The sequence below is a fragment of the Chamaea fasciata genome, unplaced genomic scaffold (assembly GCF_029207755.1).
Source record: "Chamaea fasciata isolate MVZ Bird 193981 ecotype frontalis unplaced genomic scaffold, bChaFas1.0.hap1 SCAF_13, whole genome shotgun sequence".
Lineage (NCBI taxonomy): Eukaryota > Metazoa > Chordata > Aves > Passeriformes > Sylviidae > Chamaea > Chamaea fasciata.
In genome coordinates, this window is record NW_027094098.1 from 1,790,558 (window position 1) to 1,806,356 (window position 15,799).

General features: G+C 51.2%; 1 protein-coding gene across 1 annotated transcript in view; it reads left to right on the forward strand.

The window, feature by feature from the left end:
- Positions 1-15,799, forward strand: part of BSN (bassoon presynaptic cytomatrix protein) — a 66,431-nt gene that overhangs the window by 37,489 nt on the left and 13,143 nt on the right. The window contains exon 4 of the mRNA XM_066195707.1: positions 14,682-15,146. Coding sequence (XP_066051804.1) covers positions 14,682-15,146 — 465 coding nt within the window. The remainder of the gene's footprint in view (positions 1-14,681; positions 15,147-15,799) is intronic.

The following is a 15,799-nucleotide window of genomic DNA, read 5'->3' on the forward strand; positions in this document are numbered from 1 at the left end:
AGGGAACAGTCCCAGCTTCCCCCAGCCCCTGGCCAGCACCAGTGGAGCCCAAGCACCCTTTAGCCAGGGCTGGAAGCCTCTGCAAGGGCTCTGCCTCCTTTGCTGAGGATTATTTCAATTCTGTTTCTGCCTCACTGAGGCCATGCTGAGCCAGTGCCAGTTGTCCCTGTCTGTGCCAAGCAGTATTTGGGAACCAGGGCAGGCTTTTCCCTGGCTCTCCTCTCCACGGCTATGGGTCCCCCACCAGCGAACTCTTGAGCTGCCTCAAAGCTCATTCTGGCTACAACCGTCAAAATGCACCAGACCCCCCTCAGCAGAGCATGGGGCTTTATTTCTAAAGCGTTCTCTTCACTGCTGCTTTGCCTCCTCATCTTCCCACTGCCATCTGCTCTGCCTGCTAAAATAAGGCAGCGTGCTGCGGGTGAGCGGTGCTGTGCTCAGGGAGCCTCTGCTCTGCCCAGGCTGCTCTGCACAGGGACCCTCTGCTGGGCATGCTGTGGCCTCTGGGAGTGGGAGGGGAGGGTTTGTCTACCCCCCCCTGCCCCACACCACTTTCAGGATTATCTCTCCAAGTTGATGGAAAGAGTGGTACCCACCCAGGGTGATGCCTTGCGAGGGATTTGGCTTCTCATCCTGGAGATGCTCATCTCCCACCTGGGGCAGATGGTGACTTGCTGAGCCTGGATGCCCAAATTTTAAATAGTTTAAGTGAAATAAACCCTACATTAGGAGACCTTTAGTCTCTGGAGAATGACCCAAGACTTTCATGCTGCTCTCATCCCTTGATGCCCCCTCCCGTACTTTCCTTGTGAAGGAGTTACTGTAAGGAAATAGATGTGGCACCACCTCCACCACCCTTTTCCCTAGAGTGATGAAAAGCCTCAAAGGCAGATTTTCTGGGGGCCTCTTTGCACCAAAAATGTGAATAACCAGGACAGGGTGGGAATCACTCTGTGTCCTAACACATGGCAGAGCCCAGTCCTTCATCTGCTTGTGTGTTTCTCACAACACAAAACCAAGAAGAAAGGGAGGTGAGGAGAAGATGTTTTGCACAGTTAGCCCAGAGACCTCATTGCCGTGGGATACTGGAAGAGAGAGTATGACAAAACACTGGAACACAAAGGGAAGATTTGGGGGAATTGGAATCACCTTTGGGAGCAATAAGAGGGATTTCTTAATTTTAGACATCTGTTTTGGGATTTTCAGATGGTTTGCATTGTCCCATGCCACAGCTGGCAGCCTTTGGCCATTATTTGTTGTCTCCCATGACTGGGAGATAAGTAGAAGTCTCTGAGCTCTGAGGGCTGTTTTAGGGCTTTTTTTTTGGTTAGGATATTTTCATTGTTTGGACATCAAAGAGCACCTGGTTCCCAAGCCTGTTGAAGCAGTAAGCATTGATTTCAGAGGACTTGGCTCAAATATTCTCAAAGAAAAAGAAAAGCAACCCCAGTCTGGCAAAGAAATGAGGTATTTGGTTTGGGAATAACCCCACAGAGCGTGGATGTGGGTTTGAGGACGTGACCTGTGGGTTTGCCCGTGACTCTGCCCAAGGCAGGGCAGGCTGCAGGCTCTGGGGCTGGCTCCTGGGGATGTGCGTGGCTGAGTGCCGGCTCGGGTGAGGGAGCTGCGGCAGCTCCCACTGGCTGCCGGGAACAAACACCCGCACTCGGGTCTGCGAAGGAGCTGTGAAATTCCCCTTTTTACATAATTCCCTGCTTTAGTCAGAACTGTTAAGTATGACCAACAGTCATCTGTTTGCTGAGAGCAAAAAGGACATGAGGAGAAGAGGAGAAAACTAGAGCTAGGCAGAAGTATTTTTAACAAATCTGGGTTTTTCTTCAGGCTGCAAGTCCGGGCAGTGTTGCCAGCCTTTAGAGGAGCAGGTTTCTGCAGTGGCCCCAAACTACTCTTAAAGTGGAGCTTCTTAAATTACTTAAAGGGTTTATGTGAGGTGTATCCTCCTGTGGCTTCAGGAGCCACAAAGTCCCACAGGCATATGTCTGTCTGCAGAAAGGGCAGCTGGGGAAGGAAATGCCTTCGCAGATCATATTAAATTGAGTAAATATGTGATTCATATGATTTTCTAAATTTTTTTTTAAGCAGCCATTTTATGTGAACTTCACCATTTCATTTCATTTGTGGCTTCTGAGCTTCATTCTTGCTGCATTTACTCTTGAGATGGAAAATCGCAGCTTTTCCACCCCAGCAGCTGTAGCCAGTTCCTACCTTTTGGCTTCAGAGAGACTGGGCACTGCTGGTGGGAGCATCCATCCAGGTCAGGGTCACCATCAAATCACCACAAGCCAGCTGAGGGGCTATTAGCTATTCCTAACAGAAGCTGAAGTTAAAATAAGGTGGTTTTCAAAGGAATCTTAAGTTTAAAATAAGTTCTGAAGAAGATGAAAATTGAATTGGCCCCACCCAGACACATTATCTCTCTGTAGGCAGCTCATGATTCCTGACTCCATCCAAGTCCCCAAAATGTGGGCTGTAAGGAGTCAGGAAACACTCAAGTTGAGGACAGGTGGTGAGGACCCGGGGATGTGTTCCTGGGGAGGATGGTTGGGAACCGTACCCCAAGCAGGTGGGAGATACTGGCCCTGCCACTCCAGCTCTGCCATGGGCAACAGGTGAGGGGATGGGAAAGGGTGTGCAAGGCATGGGTATGGAAAGATGCTGCTGTGTGTAATTTGGGAAGTAAAATGGCTCATCCATCTCCATTGCAACAACTCATGTTTCTAGAACATTTCCCAGCCTTTTAGTGTAATTGACCTGCACAGCAGCATGAAAGATTATGGGAGTTAATTTTTCAAGCTTATCACTTGATTTATTCCGTAAAGGTAGTTCATTTAATTAAAATATTTCTGCTGCTGGAATTAGGACTCACAGCCCTGAAGCCTGGAGCGGGGTGTGTGGGCGTTTTTGAAGCAGCAGTCATTTAATGTGGTCAAGCAGCACTGCCCACAGAAACCAAAGCATCCAGTCCTCTAGGCACACATGCATTTCAGGGCAAAAATCACAAATGCAGGTATCTCCTCCAGTGGTGCATTTGCTCCCCAAGGAAGGACCATGAGAAGAGGGATTTGATGGCTCTTAGCGCTACAGCCCTAAGTACCACCTCCACGTGGGGGTTTCGGTCTCTGCCAACGTACTGCAATAATATTTAAAAAATAACTATTTTTAAAGCTTGGAAAGCTTTATGTGCAGGTACTGCAGGAAATTGGTTTGTGATGTCCTCAGCTTCCAAGCCATACCAGTGATGGCTCCTCAGCCTGCTAGGAAAACGATCCCTTGTGATCATGAAAGAGGTTCAAACCCAGGTTGCTGCTGCTGGGCTGCCTTGGGGTGAGGGGACAGGGGACTCAGCAGCTCCTAGGGGAAAGAAGCTGAGGCTTCCCAAGATGCTGATTTTCTTCTGGTTTGGAAATGAGTGTCTGATAGACACTTGGGGCTCTCTGCAATTTAAAACAGAGCAATCAGACAGCTTGAATCTGCTTTTATCAGATGCAGCAAATCACTAGTTGTATGGCTGGATATTTTAGTCAACACTAGTGCTTATGAAAAAAGAAGGTTTCGGTTAAATAAGACTTCTCTGATAAACTTAGCTTTTCTTGGATTTTCTTCCATTCTGTTGGAAAACACAGAGAGTAGTGTATTTGTTTTCTGTAGAGTTGGCCAGGTTTCCCTTAGCAGGCATGATTTTTGCTGCAGACTTGAAATCTTCTGCATGCGGGTTCAAGTGGCTCCTGAGGAGTCACAGTTACTCCAGTAACACTGTACACAGTGTCAAAAGTGTGTGAAATAGCCACGAGGGACACCTTGCACCTACACCACACCTGCTTCAACAGGAGTGGGGTCCATGGTGACTGGAAATGGGCTCTGCTGGACCTGTTTCACATCTCCTGGGCGTTATTGTGGGATTATTATCATGCAGCTGGTGTTCAGAGATGCTCCTGCTCCTGCTAACCTTGGCTAAGAAATACATCCTGATAATGGGCACTGTTAAAGATAAGGCTGGTTGGCAGGCTGATAAATCTCATTAAAGAGTACCCGATCACAGAGTAAATTACAATGCATGGCCAGATCGATTCGAACAAAAATGAACAATATATTTCTTCTTTATCAGTTGGGGGAGTAGACTCCTGGCTCAGTGCTAGTGGGTTTGGGTGCTGGAGAGGGAGCTGTGCTGGATGGCACTGGAGCTTGCTGAGAAGATGCAGTTTCTCAGTGGGAGCATCCCTGGCAGTGCCAGAGCAGGGACCCAGCAGAGCCCTCAGGGAGGGTGCCCTGGAAACAACTGGTCTGTGTGTGGGTGAGAAGGGACAGGGAGCTTGGACATAGTGGAGAACAAGAGCTGTGTTCTCTCTTTTACATGGTTAGATGATGGTCATCCCAGTCTGGTCTGCAATGACTGTAAATGATCCAGACAGCTCTATAAATGTCATGTTGGAGCAAAATGGGAAAATTAGAGCTTGCAGTCCTTGGGACAGCCATAGCTAATCTGTGAAAACCAGACCAAACCCTCTGCTGCTTTAATACCGTCGCCTGGATTTTATTGTGAACAGAAAATCTTCTTAATACTTCATCCATTTGGATCCAGTCTCTCGGAACTGAGCTGGTGGTTAATTTAGCTCTTTCTCCGAGATGAAACAGAGAGGAATAGTAAGGCTCAGTGAAAAGGAAAATGAAAAGTGCTTTCAGCATCAGATTTGCTCTCTTGTTCCTATTTTCCTTTTTCTTAAATACTCAGCACGTGCTCACGTGCACCTCCCATCACTGCACCGCCAGCTGTCCAGCTTGGACATGACTTTTCTCCCACTTCTCTGGAAAGATGCTCCATCTTGAGTCCATCCTGGGCCAGGGGCAGTTTTATCTCCCTGCTCATTTCAAAAGGAAATATCTGGTAATGTTCAAGTTAGCAGAAGATGTGTGGCGATAGCCAATGGCCAAGAAAAAACAGGAGCACATCCAGATTGGAAATAACAGAGATAAATGAGTGTCAAAGCTGCTAGCCAGTGGTGGCAACTGTGGTAAATCAAAGGTGAAATGTGAAATTTGAACCAAAGTGCTGAGGGGTGACCAGGTGCAGATGGGAGTGGCTGATAGTAACAGAGAGAATGGCCCGTTGGAGGAGGTTGGGGGTTCCGTGTCTCCTCACCATCTCCAGGGAAACCCACCAATGTTTATATCCACCATCATTGCCTTGCTGGGAGGTGGCACCTCTGCTTCCCACTCCCAAAGGCAGCTGGTTTATTGCTGGATGTCTGTGTTAGTGCAGGAGCGTGGCAGTGACACTGCTGCTCAGCAGGCCATTACCAGGACAGTGGATGCTGACCCACAGCCCTGGGAATTGGTCCCAGGGCTTTTAGACAGCCCAAAAGCATCAAAGTGCTCTCTTCAATATCCGACTGATTTTTTTAAATGTGGGGTTTGTTGTTTTTTTTTTTAATCTAATGAACTGGAAGGAAATATGTTGAGTGGGGAGGGATGACTATATATATTCTGCAAAAGCACCGATTTCCAAATTTTGGACAGCTGTATACCCTTTTTTAGCAGCCCCTTCACACAGCCCACACAGCACCCAGGCTCTCGCCTTCAGCTCGTTTGGAAATACGCTTCCTTGATTGGAAAATAGTTTAAATCCTTTGACTTAGAAACATTCTTGCCATTCAAAAAGGATTTTTTTTCTTTCTTTTTTTTTTTTTTTTTTAGCTCCAAAAATACAGAAGGTGCTTCCTGCCGCAGCAGCTGCCCTAATTTTAGAGGGGATGGAAGATGGGCAGGGATGAGCAGGAGGGAGCCTGGCTCATGGCTGCGGCCACACAGGGATGCAGATGATGAGATGCTTCCAGGGTGGGAGCTGCCAGGAGCCACTGCTGGCTGGGGGGCTTCAGCTGGATGCCAGAGCCAGGGGTTTATTCTGGGGTCCCAGCCAGATGTCCCAAACAGGTTGTCCAACTGGCCTCTTGACATTTGGGTCAGTCAGGGTGAGCTGCTTTTCCCAGTTCTGTAAAATAAAATTTTTGGGGTCCAAGAGTGAAATAACAATATCAAAAAGTAGTCTGAGCTTGACTAACACCATAGCTCCTGATAATATGGAAAAGTTGGCAGCATTTTCCTCAGCTTCTGTCAAGGCAGATTTGGGAAGGACCCTTGCTGAGAGCCCTGGGACATCCCAGGGGACAGCAGAGCACGATACCTGTCCACAGGTCAGCACCCCAAAAAGTCCATCCATTTACTGCAGCTGGCAGCAGTGCAGGGGAAGGGTCTGGAGCACAAGTCCTTTGAGGAGCAGCTGAGGGAGCTGGCAGGGCTCAGCCTGGAGAAAAGGAGGCTAGGGAAAACTTCAACTCTCTACAACTACCTGAAAGGACAATGTAGCCAGGACAGGGTCGGTCTCTTTTCCCAAGTAACAAGTGCTAAGATAATGGAAACAGTCTCAAGTTGTGCCTGAGGAAGTTTAGATTAGCTACTAGGAAAAACGTCCTTGCAGAGAGTTTGTCAAGCAGTGAAACACGCTTGCCAAGGAAGTGGTAGAATCACCAGCCTTGGAGGGGTTTAAAAGACACGCAGGTGTGGCACTTGGGACATGGAGTAGTGGTGGTCTTGGCAGTGCTGGTGTAACAGTTCAACTCGATCTTAGAGCTCTTTTCCAACCTAAATAATTCCGTAATTCTATGATTCCACCTCCACTTCTGCCAGGAGGTACTGCCCAGTATGGGATGCCCTGACCCAAGGTCACAGCAGTGGGGTTTGCAGCTGGGCAAGGAGCTGCAGGTGCTCCAGGCTGGTCATAGTGGTGACAACCCCATCTGCAGCTCTCCTACGGCCGCAGAGGCTTGCGACACTTTCCCCTTGGCGTGGCGGTGTTCACCGGCCCGGCCATCGGCTGCTGCAGTGCAATAAGCTGGACTTGGCAAGAGCACAGCTATTCCTCGAAGGCAAGCGGAGGGTAGTGTTGCTATTACTCATCAGTCAAAGACTTTCAGCTGGAATAATCCTCCGCTGGCTGTGTGGAGTATCGAGCCGCAGGGTGGGAGGCTGTGAGCCCCATGGGAGCTCTTTTGCTGACCCTCGGGCTCTGCCGTAGAGGGCTGGTGCATCCCTAGTGCAGCCAGGAGCAGGGAGCATAATCCCTGGGATGAGATGTGCAAGGGGAAGGGAGAGACAAGGACTAGGACTGTGACGGCCACTTTGGCACCTGGCTGTTGTCTGGCTGCTCATCTCCACTTGCCTCCCCTTTCCGTGGCACCAGTAAAGGGGATGGATTGTGGAGCTGACACCCTGCTCCTGCTCCAGGTCCCCTCTGGGTAGATTTGGGGAGGGGAGGGAGCACTGGTGCAATACACACCATCTTCCCTGCAGCTGTCACGGGGCTGGGAGATGCCTCTGCCCGTGTCCTTCCCTTCCCTCCCAACACGCTGACAGCAGCTCCAGTGCTCAGCCATCGCGTGCAGCTTCTGCCATCCTCTCTTTCTGTGTCTGTTTTCCACCTGAGAGAGGTCCCAGCACAGAGAAGGGATGAAGTGGAGCAGATGGGAGGCAGAAAACAAGCCCTGTGAGGCAGAGCTCATCCCTGCAAGCTCATTACCCTGTGCTGCTTTTAATCACATTGTTGCGGTGTGAAGGCCATCAATACATCACACACGTTTAAAATAGAGCTGGGGAGGGACCATCAGCTCCATCAGCCTGAGACAGGCCACAGGAACAGATAAGAATAGTCTGTTGCTGGAAAACACATCACTGGGTGGCTTAGTCAAACGCTATATATAGCAAGGGATTGAAATAACTGCGGTGGCTTTCAGGGGAGCTGATCTCCAAGCCCGGGGTTGTGCTAAAACTTGCCCAGTTGATGGTAATGAAGTCAATTAGTGTAGAGCAGTTGGCAGCTGAAGAGACTCAGCTGCCTGAGGTGCGTGCAGTCCCCTCTCTGCCTTTCCCTGCAGATGGACTTGGGAGCCCGTGGCGTTACGCTGGGAGTGGCATTCCACTCTACGGGTGAAGGAGCCAGGCAGGGGGAAGGATGCGCAGGGAGCTCCACTTGCTCCCCCAGCCTAGCAGGCATCACTGCTGACCACTGCTTGGGAGTTCAATTTAGTGCTCCTGTTTTGTTTACAGATTCTATATATATGTATCTACACACATGCTAAGCTTCAGAAGCAGCAGTTAGCAAGCACACATGCAGACAGTTCTGCAACTAGCTTGAGTGGGATTTTGAGGTGGTTTTAAAACAAAAAAGGCACAGTCAGGTTAATAAAGTACCCCACGCTTTCTGCCCTGTCCTGTGTCCTGGAGGTGGCTGTCAATGCTGGTGTGGGACACACGACCCCACGCTCCTCCCAGGGATGCCGCTGTCTGCGCACTGCCCCCAGTTTCCTTGGTCTCAATCCCGTCCTGGTACTGGGGCACCTGAATTCCCTCTGGTCTGTTCTCACCACAGATGCAGATCCCACAAGCACCTCCTGTGTGTGCTCCATCTCTCCTCCTGATCTCTGGCGCTTCCACCGTCACGCGCGTTTTGTTTCCTTGCCCTCGTTTCAAATCCCATCACTGCCTCAGCCTCCTAGGAGAGATAAGGGCTGGGGCGGAGGTAAAACCAGGCCTGTGGCTGTCTGCTGATGGCACACGATTGTTCAAAGCACCCTTTGTGAATATTCCCTGGTCAGATTTTGTTGTACAACCTCCCCTCTGTAATCAAGAATCCCAGAGAAGAGCTGTTGGCACTGGTCAGCAATACCCCCCCTGCATCCCAAAACTGTGGCAGCTCAGTCGAAGGTGCTTGGCAGAGGTGTTTTGGAGGGGATTTGGAGGGGCACCGGAGAGTTTAACTGGGAGAATGAGCAGAATCCAAGGAGGAGTGAGCATCAGCTTGTGCTCGGGCATTGGCATCTGAAATAAATGTGCACCGGGGTTGCCCGGGGAGGCTGCTCTCTGAGAGAGGGAAGGGCACAGGAGCACTTAGAAGGTGGGGAACCTGCCGGCCACACCTCCAGCACTGCCTGAGGTGGGTCTGAAAGAACCCTGGCAACCAGTGATCAAGCATGACTTAGTCCCTTTAACGCTGTGCTAAAAACCATGCACAGCATGGACAGAGCTGCAGTGTTCTTAGCACAAGGATGCAGAGCGTTAGGGAACTGGGATCACACGGTGAGATGCCCCCATTTCTGCTGTGGGAGGGTGTATGGAAGGTGTCTGGTTGTCAGGAGCCCTCCTGAAGGGAGCTTTCCTGCTAGCAGGACAGAGAAGAGGTCTTGGGAAGTGATTTTATGAGGTTCTTGTTAATTTGGATCTTGATTCAGATACCAGAAGTGTTTTCCATATTTTCCAGGCATCCATCTGTCACAGTGATGAGCCCTGCACAGTACTTGTCAGCAAATAAATGAAATATTCTGGTGAGATTCACTGCATTTAATGCTGGGAGATGAGAGATCTGGCTTGCGAGATACTTGTACCTCATGCTGCTTATCTTATTTTGTACAGATTTTTGTCCCAGTATTTTAATAGATACTGTTTTGATTGTGTAAAATAATGCTGTAGAGCATAAGTAACTGGGCAGAGTCCCAGGGGTGAGATTGTGGGGAGCAGTTTGCCTGGGTATAAAGACCATGGCTGAGCATCTTCCAGGCACTGGAGAGGTTGAGCCAAGGGGCCTAGGGGCTGATGGGGATGGTGGGACTGGTAACCAGCAGCTAACTGGGGAAGCTGGGAAGCTTCTGGCACCACTGGCTCCCACCAAGCCTCTCAGACCTCCAAAAACAGAGGATTCACTTTTAACTGTGATGCTGAAGCTCCACGGCTTCATCATTAAAAAACTCAGTGGCGCTGAGGGAATTCAGCATTTAATTAACTTGCCAAGTGGGAACGTTGACCAGAATTATGCAGGAAGACTTCTGTTTTAGTTAATCACAGTTTTGTTGTTGCCCATTAGTAAGTTAAAACAATTGCAGGGTAAGACCTGGTGGAGGCTGGCGAGCAGGGCTGTGGCCACCTGCCAGCCAGCTCTGGAGCTCTGGGGAGGCCGGGCACAGCCCCATCCCTGCAGCCCTCACTGCTGACCTCCCTATCCCACACCCTGCCTCACCCCCAGGAGGGAGCACGGGCAGCCGTGGGCACAGCCCTTGCTGCCCCTGCAGCGGAGCCCGCAGGAACTGTGGCCAAGTCTGGCACCCCCTGATGTCACTCGCATGGTGCCAGGTTGAAAACTGGCATGGTCATTTCCCCGTAGATACAGTGTCTTAATCGAAGCTGCCTTCCCTCAGTCCCCCATGGCCTGCATTCAGAGCTCTGTCCTGCCTCTTGTGACCCCACCAGCACTGTCTCTCCAGAAACCTACTTTTTCTGCGACTCTTCTGCAAATCCCAGTTCTTTGGAGGCAAGGAAAGCAGGGAGCCCGAGGAACCAGGACAGTGATGCTCAGAGGCTGTAAGCCGATAGCCAGCTAGGCTGGGCAGCCCCCAGCGGCCTCACCCCGCTGCCTCTGGCTGGTTGTGTTCCAGTGTGCCCTGCCGTGCCAGCGCCTCTTCATTTCAGATGATATCTCAGGCGCACTTTTGTTTCATCCCTCTTCTTAATCTATTGATGCTTTCCTCCATCTGGAACCTGCTCCCCTTTACCTGTGCTCCACATGGTTAAAGCTCCCCATGCTCACCACCACAGCTGTTCTAAGGCAGCAAACCTCAGTGCCAAGCAAGGCCCAATCCCCATCCTGATCAGGGCCAAGGTTTCCAACATCTTTAAGTGTGGAGACTCAGACAGAAGCTGGCATGCCTTTGCCATAAGCGCCTTACCCATTTTCCACCCCAGTAAGAGGCACCCTGGCTTCCTGGGCATCCAAGGGTTTGGACATATAAAGCACTAAATACAGCCTAATTGTTATTATCTTCGTGGGATCTGGTTAATCTCAATGGGGATTTACAAGCTGTTAGCAAAGCAGCCACTCCTCCAATGTTTGCATTTTTCTCAGGGGCAGCTTAATCCCCTTGGCCCTGTTCTCTGGGAAATGCCTGAGGCCAGGTTGTATGGAGGAGGAAGCTGCTTCAGAGCCAGTCCCTCTGAGAGAGAGCAGAGTTGCAGTGGGATAACCAAACACCGAGCTGATAATGCTGCGGGAGAGGGACGGATCATTTGTCACCAGCAGAGCGTGGGGTACTGGCACAAGGCTGGGAGGTGCCACAGCTTCAGCATCCTCACAGACCACCTGGAATTTAGCCCCCAGACACGTGACAGGTGTCAGTGCTGGGGTTGATGGGGCTGCAGAGGTCTCTTAAAGATGGAACCAAGAGCTCGGAATGATTTACCGGAGGCAGTCCCACTAGCACAGGCAGCTTTGCTTGCTTCCACCTTTCCACAGCTGCCATGGGCAGGATTTCTCTCTCCCTCAAGTGCATGTGGGAGCTGGGCAGCTCACAGCTGCTGCTGCTGGAGTGCTCACTGCAGCCAGTGCGAGCTGTGATGGGAAATGATGCGCTGGCTGCTGCAGCACAGTCTGTGCTCACACACAGCTCCACATGGCACTGACTGACAGGGATGGGGCTCTCCCAGAGCTCAGGAAAATTCACTTATCCTTTCGCTGCTTTTCTGCCACAGTGATTTTCCACAGAAGTTCAGATTGAAGCTCAGGGTGTAGGACTGTCAGCAGGGTCTCTTCAGCATGTAAGACCCCAGAGGTGCTGAAGGAAAAGTCAGTAAGAGAAAATGCAAACTCGGCATATGCCAGTTTCTCAATTTGAGTGTCTCTGGGGCTTGGCTGGCACCTCTCACAGCTGGCAAAGCAAAGGAGGACCCTCTCTGCCTGCCCTTCCTTGGTTCCTGCCTTCCCACTGTACCCAGGCCTTCCTGCCTGCTTTGTAAGACAAGGGGCATTTCAGAGTGGAGCTTCACAATCTTTTTGGCAGAGCTATTTTTAAGAGAGCTTGTTCCCTTATCCTCTTCCCAGTGTGGTCCCATGAAGAGTCGAGCTGTCACATCTACGAGAGCAGGATGGCAGGGTGAGCTGCTCAAACTGGGGCAGCTGCCAAGAGGAATGGCTGCAGAACACAGCTGGGAGGAACCTCAGGGAGGAGGCCCAGGCCAACCTGCAGAGACATCAGATCATAGAATCACAGAACAATTTGGGTCAGAAGGGACCTTCACCTCAGTCCACCCCTCTGCCATGGGCAGAGTCACCTTTCACTAGACCAGGTTGCTCAAAGCCCCATCCAGCGTGATTTTGAACACTTCCAGGGATGGGCGTCCCCATGGAATAGATTAGTACTGTGCTCGTCTGGTTGTGGAGGAGCCCTAAGCCTCGTGGTGATGAGATCACACCAGCAGTGACACCTGCCTCTCCATGGGGGCTCCATGAGTGGAACCTGACCGGCACTCAGCATCTGCACTTGGTACCTGGTGGCCCAGTGTTGGCCTTCCATGGTCTTTCTGGGCTTGAATTCTTCCCTGGAAGGGCAAAAGCAGTTGTGCCTCTCACGTATGCAGAGCTCCCCAGTCACCAAAGTCTGGCAGGCTGAGACATCATAAGAATATGCCATGCCCCATTCAGGGAGGGTGTAGAGGATCTGAGTCAGGCAGGCTGGGTAGTTCAAGGCAAGCTAATCTCCTCCAGCTCCTTCAGGACCATGCTGGGAGCTGGTGTGATGGTGTGGCAGATAGGTATGGGCAGGAGCTGAGCTGAGCTTTGCCCTGGCACATCCAACCCATCCCCTGTGCATCATGCCCTCCCCTCACTGCCTGCATCAGGGAGGGAGCTCTGGCAAAGAAAAATGGGATTCCTGAACGAAAAATGAAAGGTCGTGTATTTCCATGAGGCATGGTTTCAATTTGTGTCACACAATCACATTTCCTTCTGTGGTCTGGAATAATTACACAGCGGAGTGGGGTGAGCAGATCTGATTCAGAGGCACGGGAACGAGTTCTGAAATAAAAGAAGACAAATGCAATCATTAAGATACAATAGGCTGCACTTGCCCCTTAATTAGACTTTCTCTTTGATTAAGCAGTAATTAAATATTACCGTGCTGAAAGGGATTTTTTAAATGGCCCTCCAAAGCCCTAATGTATTCTTAAGATGTTGGTGTGAAGAGCAGGGGCTGCTGCAGGGTGCTGGGTGTGGGAGGATGTTTTACACCTGCCCCTTTCCTGCAGGAGCAGCCCTCCTGCCCCTCTCCTCCCTCGAGAGCATGGGGCCAGATGGCTGTTCCTGGGCTGGATTGCTGCAGGAGTGAAGAGGTGTCCAAGGGAAAGTACTGCTGGCCACCACCAGCTGCAAGGCATCTCCAGCCTCTCATCATCGTAACCTGGAGACTCCTGGGATGCAGATCACAAGGCTGTCACAGTGCTGCTGTCCCATAGGTATGGGATTTAGAGTCGTAGATTAGAATCATGGAACTGTTCAGGTTGGAAAAGACCCTTAAGATCATGGAGTCCAACTCTTACCCCAGCACTGCTAAGCCCACCACTAAACTCTGTCCCTGAGCACCACATCTACACATCTTTTAAATCCCTTCAGGGATGGTAACTCCACTGCTTCCCTGGGCAGCCTGTTTCAGTGCTTGACAACCCTTTCAGTGAAGAAGTTTTTCCTAATATTCAATCCAAACCTCCCCAAGTGCAACCTGAGGCCATTTCCTCAATGTCGCTTTGATGAACCTCATCTTCTCCAGGCAGACCATGGCCTCTGGGGCCCCAGGGGACACAGCTGGCTCACAGCCCTGGCCCCAGGCTGGCCCAACTGAAGACCAAGACCCCCTCTCTGACAGCATGACAGCTCCTCAGGGCCAGCCACCGCTTGAAGTTGGCCACCCTGAGCTTTGGGAGCCATGGATCAGCAAAGGAGAAGTCTGGGAAAAGAACCTAGAGCATATTGTGCTGTTAGCAGCAAAACTGAAAAGATTTAAGGTGCTGAAACATCTAAAGGGAAGGAAATGTCAGGCTCCTATTCCTGGACATTCCTGGGTGGGTAAAAATAGCCCTTGGGCAACCCGGGGGAGGAAAGCGCTTCTGATCTTTTAATGCAGAGCCCCTGCCGTAGCCCTGCGGGCTCTCAGCCACTCACAGCTCCACTTGCCTCTGCTTTTTCCAGGCCATAAAATGACAGCTCTTGCTGAGAATTTCACTAGACAAGATTGTCTTGTTCTTTTCCTGCACAGCGTGTACTTTGGGTAATATCTTTGGGAAATTCTGGCATACTTGTGTACCCAGTAGTTTTGTTAACCTAGAAAAAAAGAGCTGCGAGTGTTATGATTATGCTATTAAAATCTTTATTGTATCAAAGAAAACAAATCGGAGCAAGAGAGGAGCTGTATGGAGCTGAGAAGTGTTAAGCTACGGTAGTAATCTGCCTTTGATTGTTTAATTTCACTTAAAACTGAAATATCACAAGGCTGAAGAATGAAAGAGCTGGTGATACTGAGGGATTGTGGGGGAGAGTGTGCAATCCCGGTGCCGCAGCCATGGTACCTCTGGCTGGAGATCTCTGGATTCTGGACGAGGATAGGGATGGGTTGAAGTTGGATGTGGATGGTTCGCAGGATACGGCTATGACACTGCATGCCCCTCCACAGACGGCCATCTGGTTTGGGTGGGCCGAGTCCTCTGCACCATTGCCAGGTGTCCCACCAGCAGAGCTCCTCCATGAGATCCCTGCTGGGGTGAATGTCAACAGGACTTTTCCTTCTATTCTTTTGCAGAAGAACGAATGGCTGTGCTTGAACTGCCAAACTCAGCGGCTGCTCGAAGGCAGCCTCGGCGACCCTGCCCCGATGCCACTGCCTACCCCGAAGCCGCCATCCACCGGCTCCCCACGGCACCAGCCGCCTGCCACCGGCCAGCAGCAGAGAGCGCCCACCCCGGCACCCGCGCCCACTGAGCCGGTGGCACCCCCCGAGCAGCAGCCCTCACCTGCCAGGAGCCTCCGGGCTGCTGAGCAGAGCAGGACTCCGAGCCCTGCCCCAGCAGAGAAGAAGCCCCAACCGCCAGCAGAAAAGAAGGCCCCGGTGCTGGCAGAGGAAAAACCCCTGCCCAAAGCTGCCCCGGAGCCTTCCAAAGCTCCTGAGAGTGTCACTCCAAAGGGGAAGAGCGTGACCCCCAAACCAGAGGTGGAGAGCAAAGAGAGCAAGGCACTCCCCGAGGCGCCGCGGGCGAAGGAGCAGGAGGTGAGCTCTCAGGGTGCATCCAGCTCCAGGCATCCCTGGGCACCAAACCCTGCCCCAGGCTGGTGTGGTACTGGGCTGTGCCTCTATCAGTAGTTGTGCCTACAGACAGGGGAAGGACCTTCACAGGCTCCATGGCAGCATGCTGGTATTTGCCTTCTTTTTATTAGAATGACATCAGTTCAGGCAAAATGTAATAGTTCAGGTCATGTCTGGCCTTTGGATTTCTTTAAAGCAATATAAGGGTAGTTGGGATTTGTTGTCAGATGAAAAACTCAGTTTCCAGCATTCCATGTTGCAGCAGTGGGTGTTTTTCAAACTCTTCATCCCACTTTTTCTAAAATTAAGAACAATTTGGGGAAACATTTGGCCGTCTTGGGATGGTGTTTCCCCACAAGCAACCATCCCAGCAGCAGCCAGCGGAGCTCCCCCATGGGGAGAGGATATGGCAGAAGGTCCCCACCAGCTGGGAGGGAATGGCTGCCCCCCTCACTGCTGTGCACCCCCCAGGGAAGAGGCTCCTTGTGCCCCCAAAATCAAGTGGTCTGTGGTGCCTCTGTGCTGGCAGGGTGACAGGTCCTGCCGGTAGCACCGGGGCTGGGTGGGATGGCACAGTCCCCATGGCTCAGAGACTTGTCCCCCACACTGCCTAATTT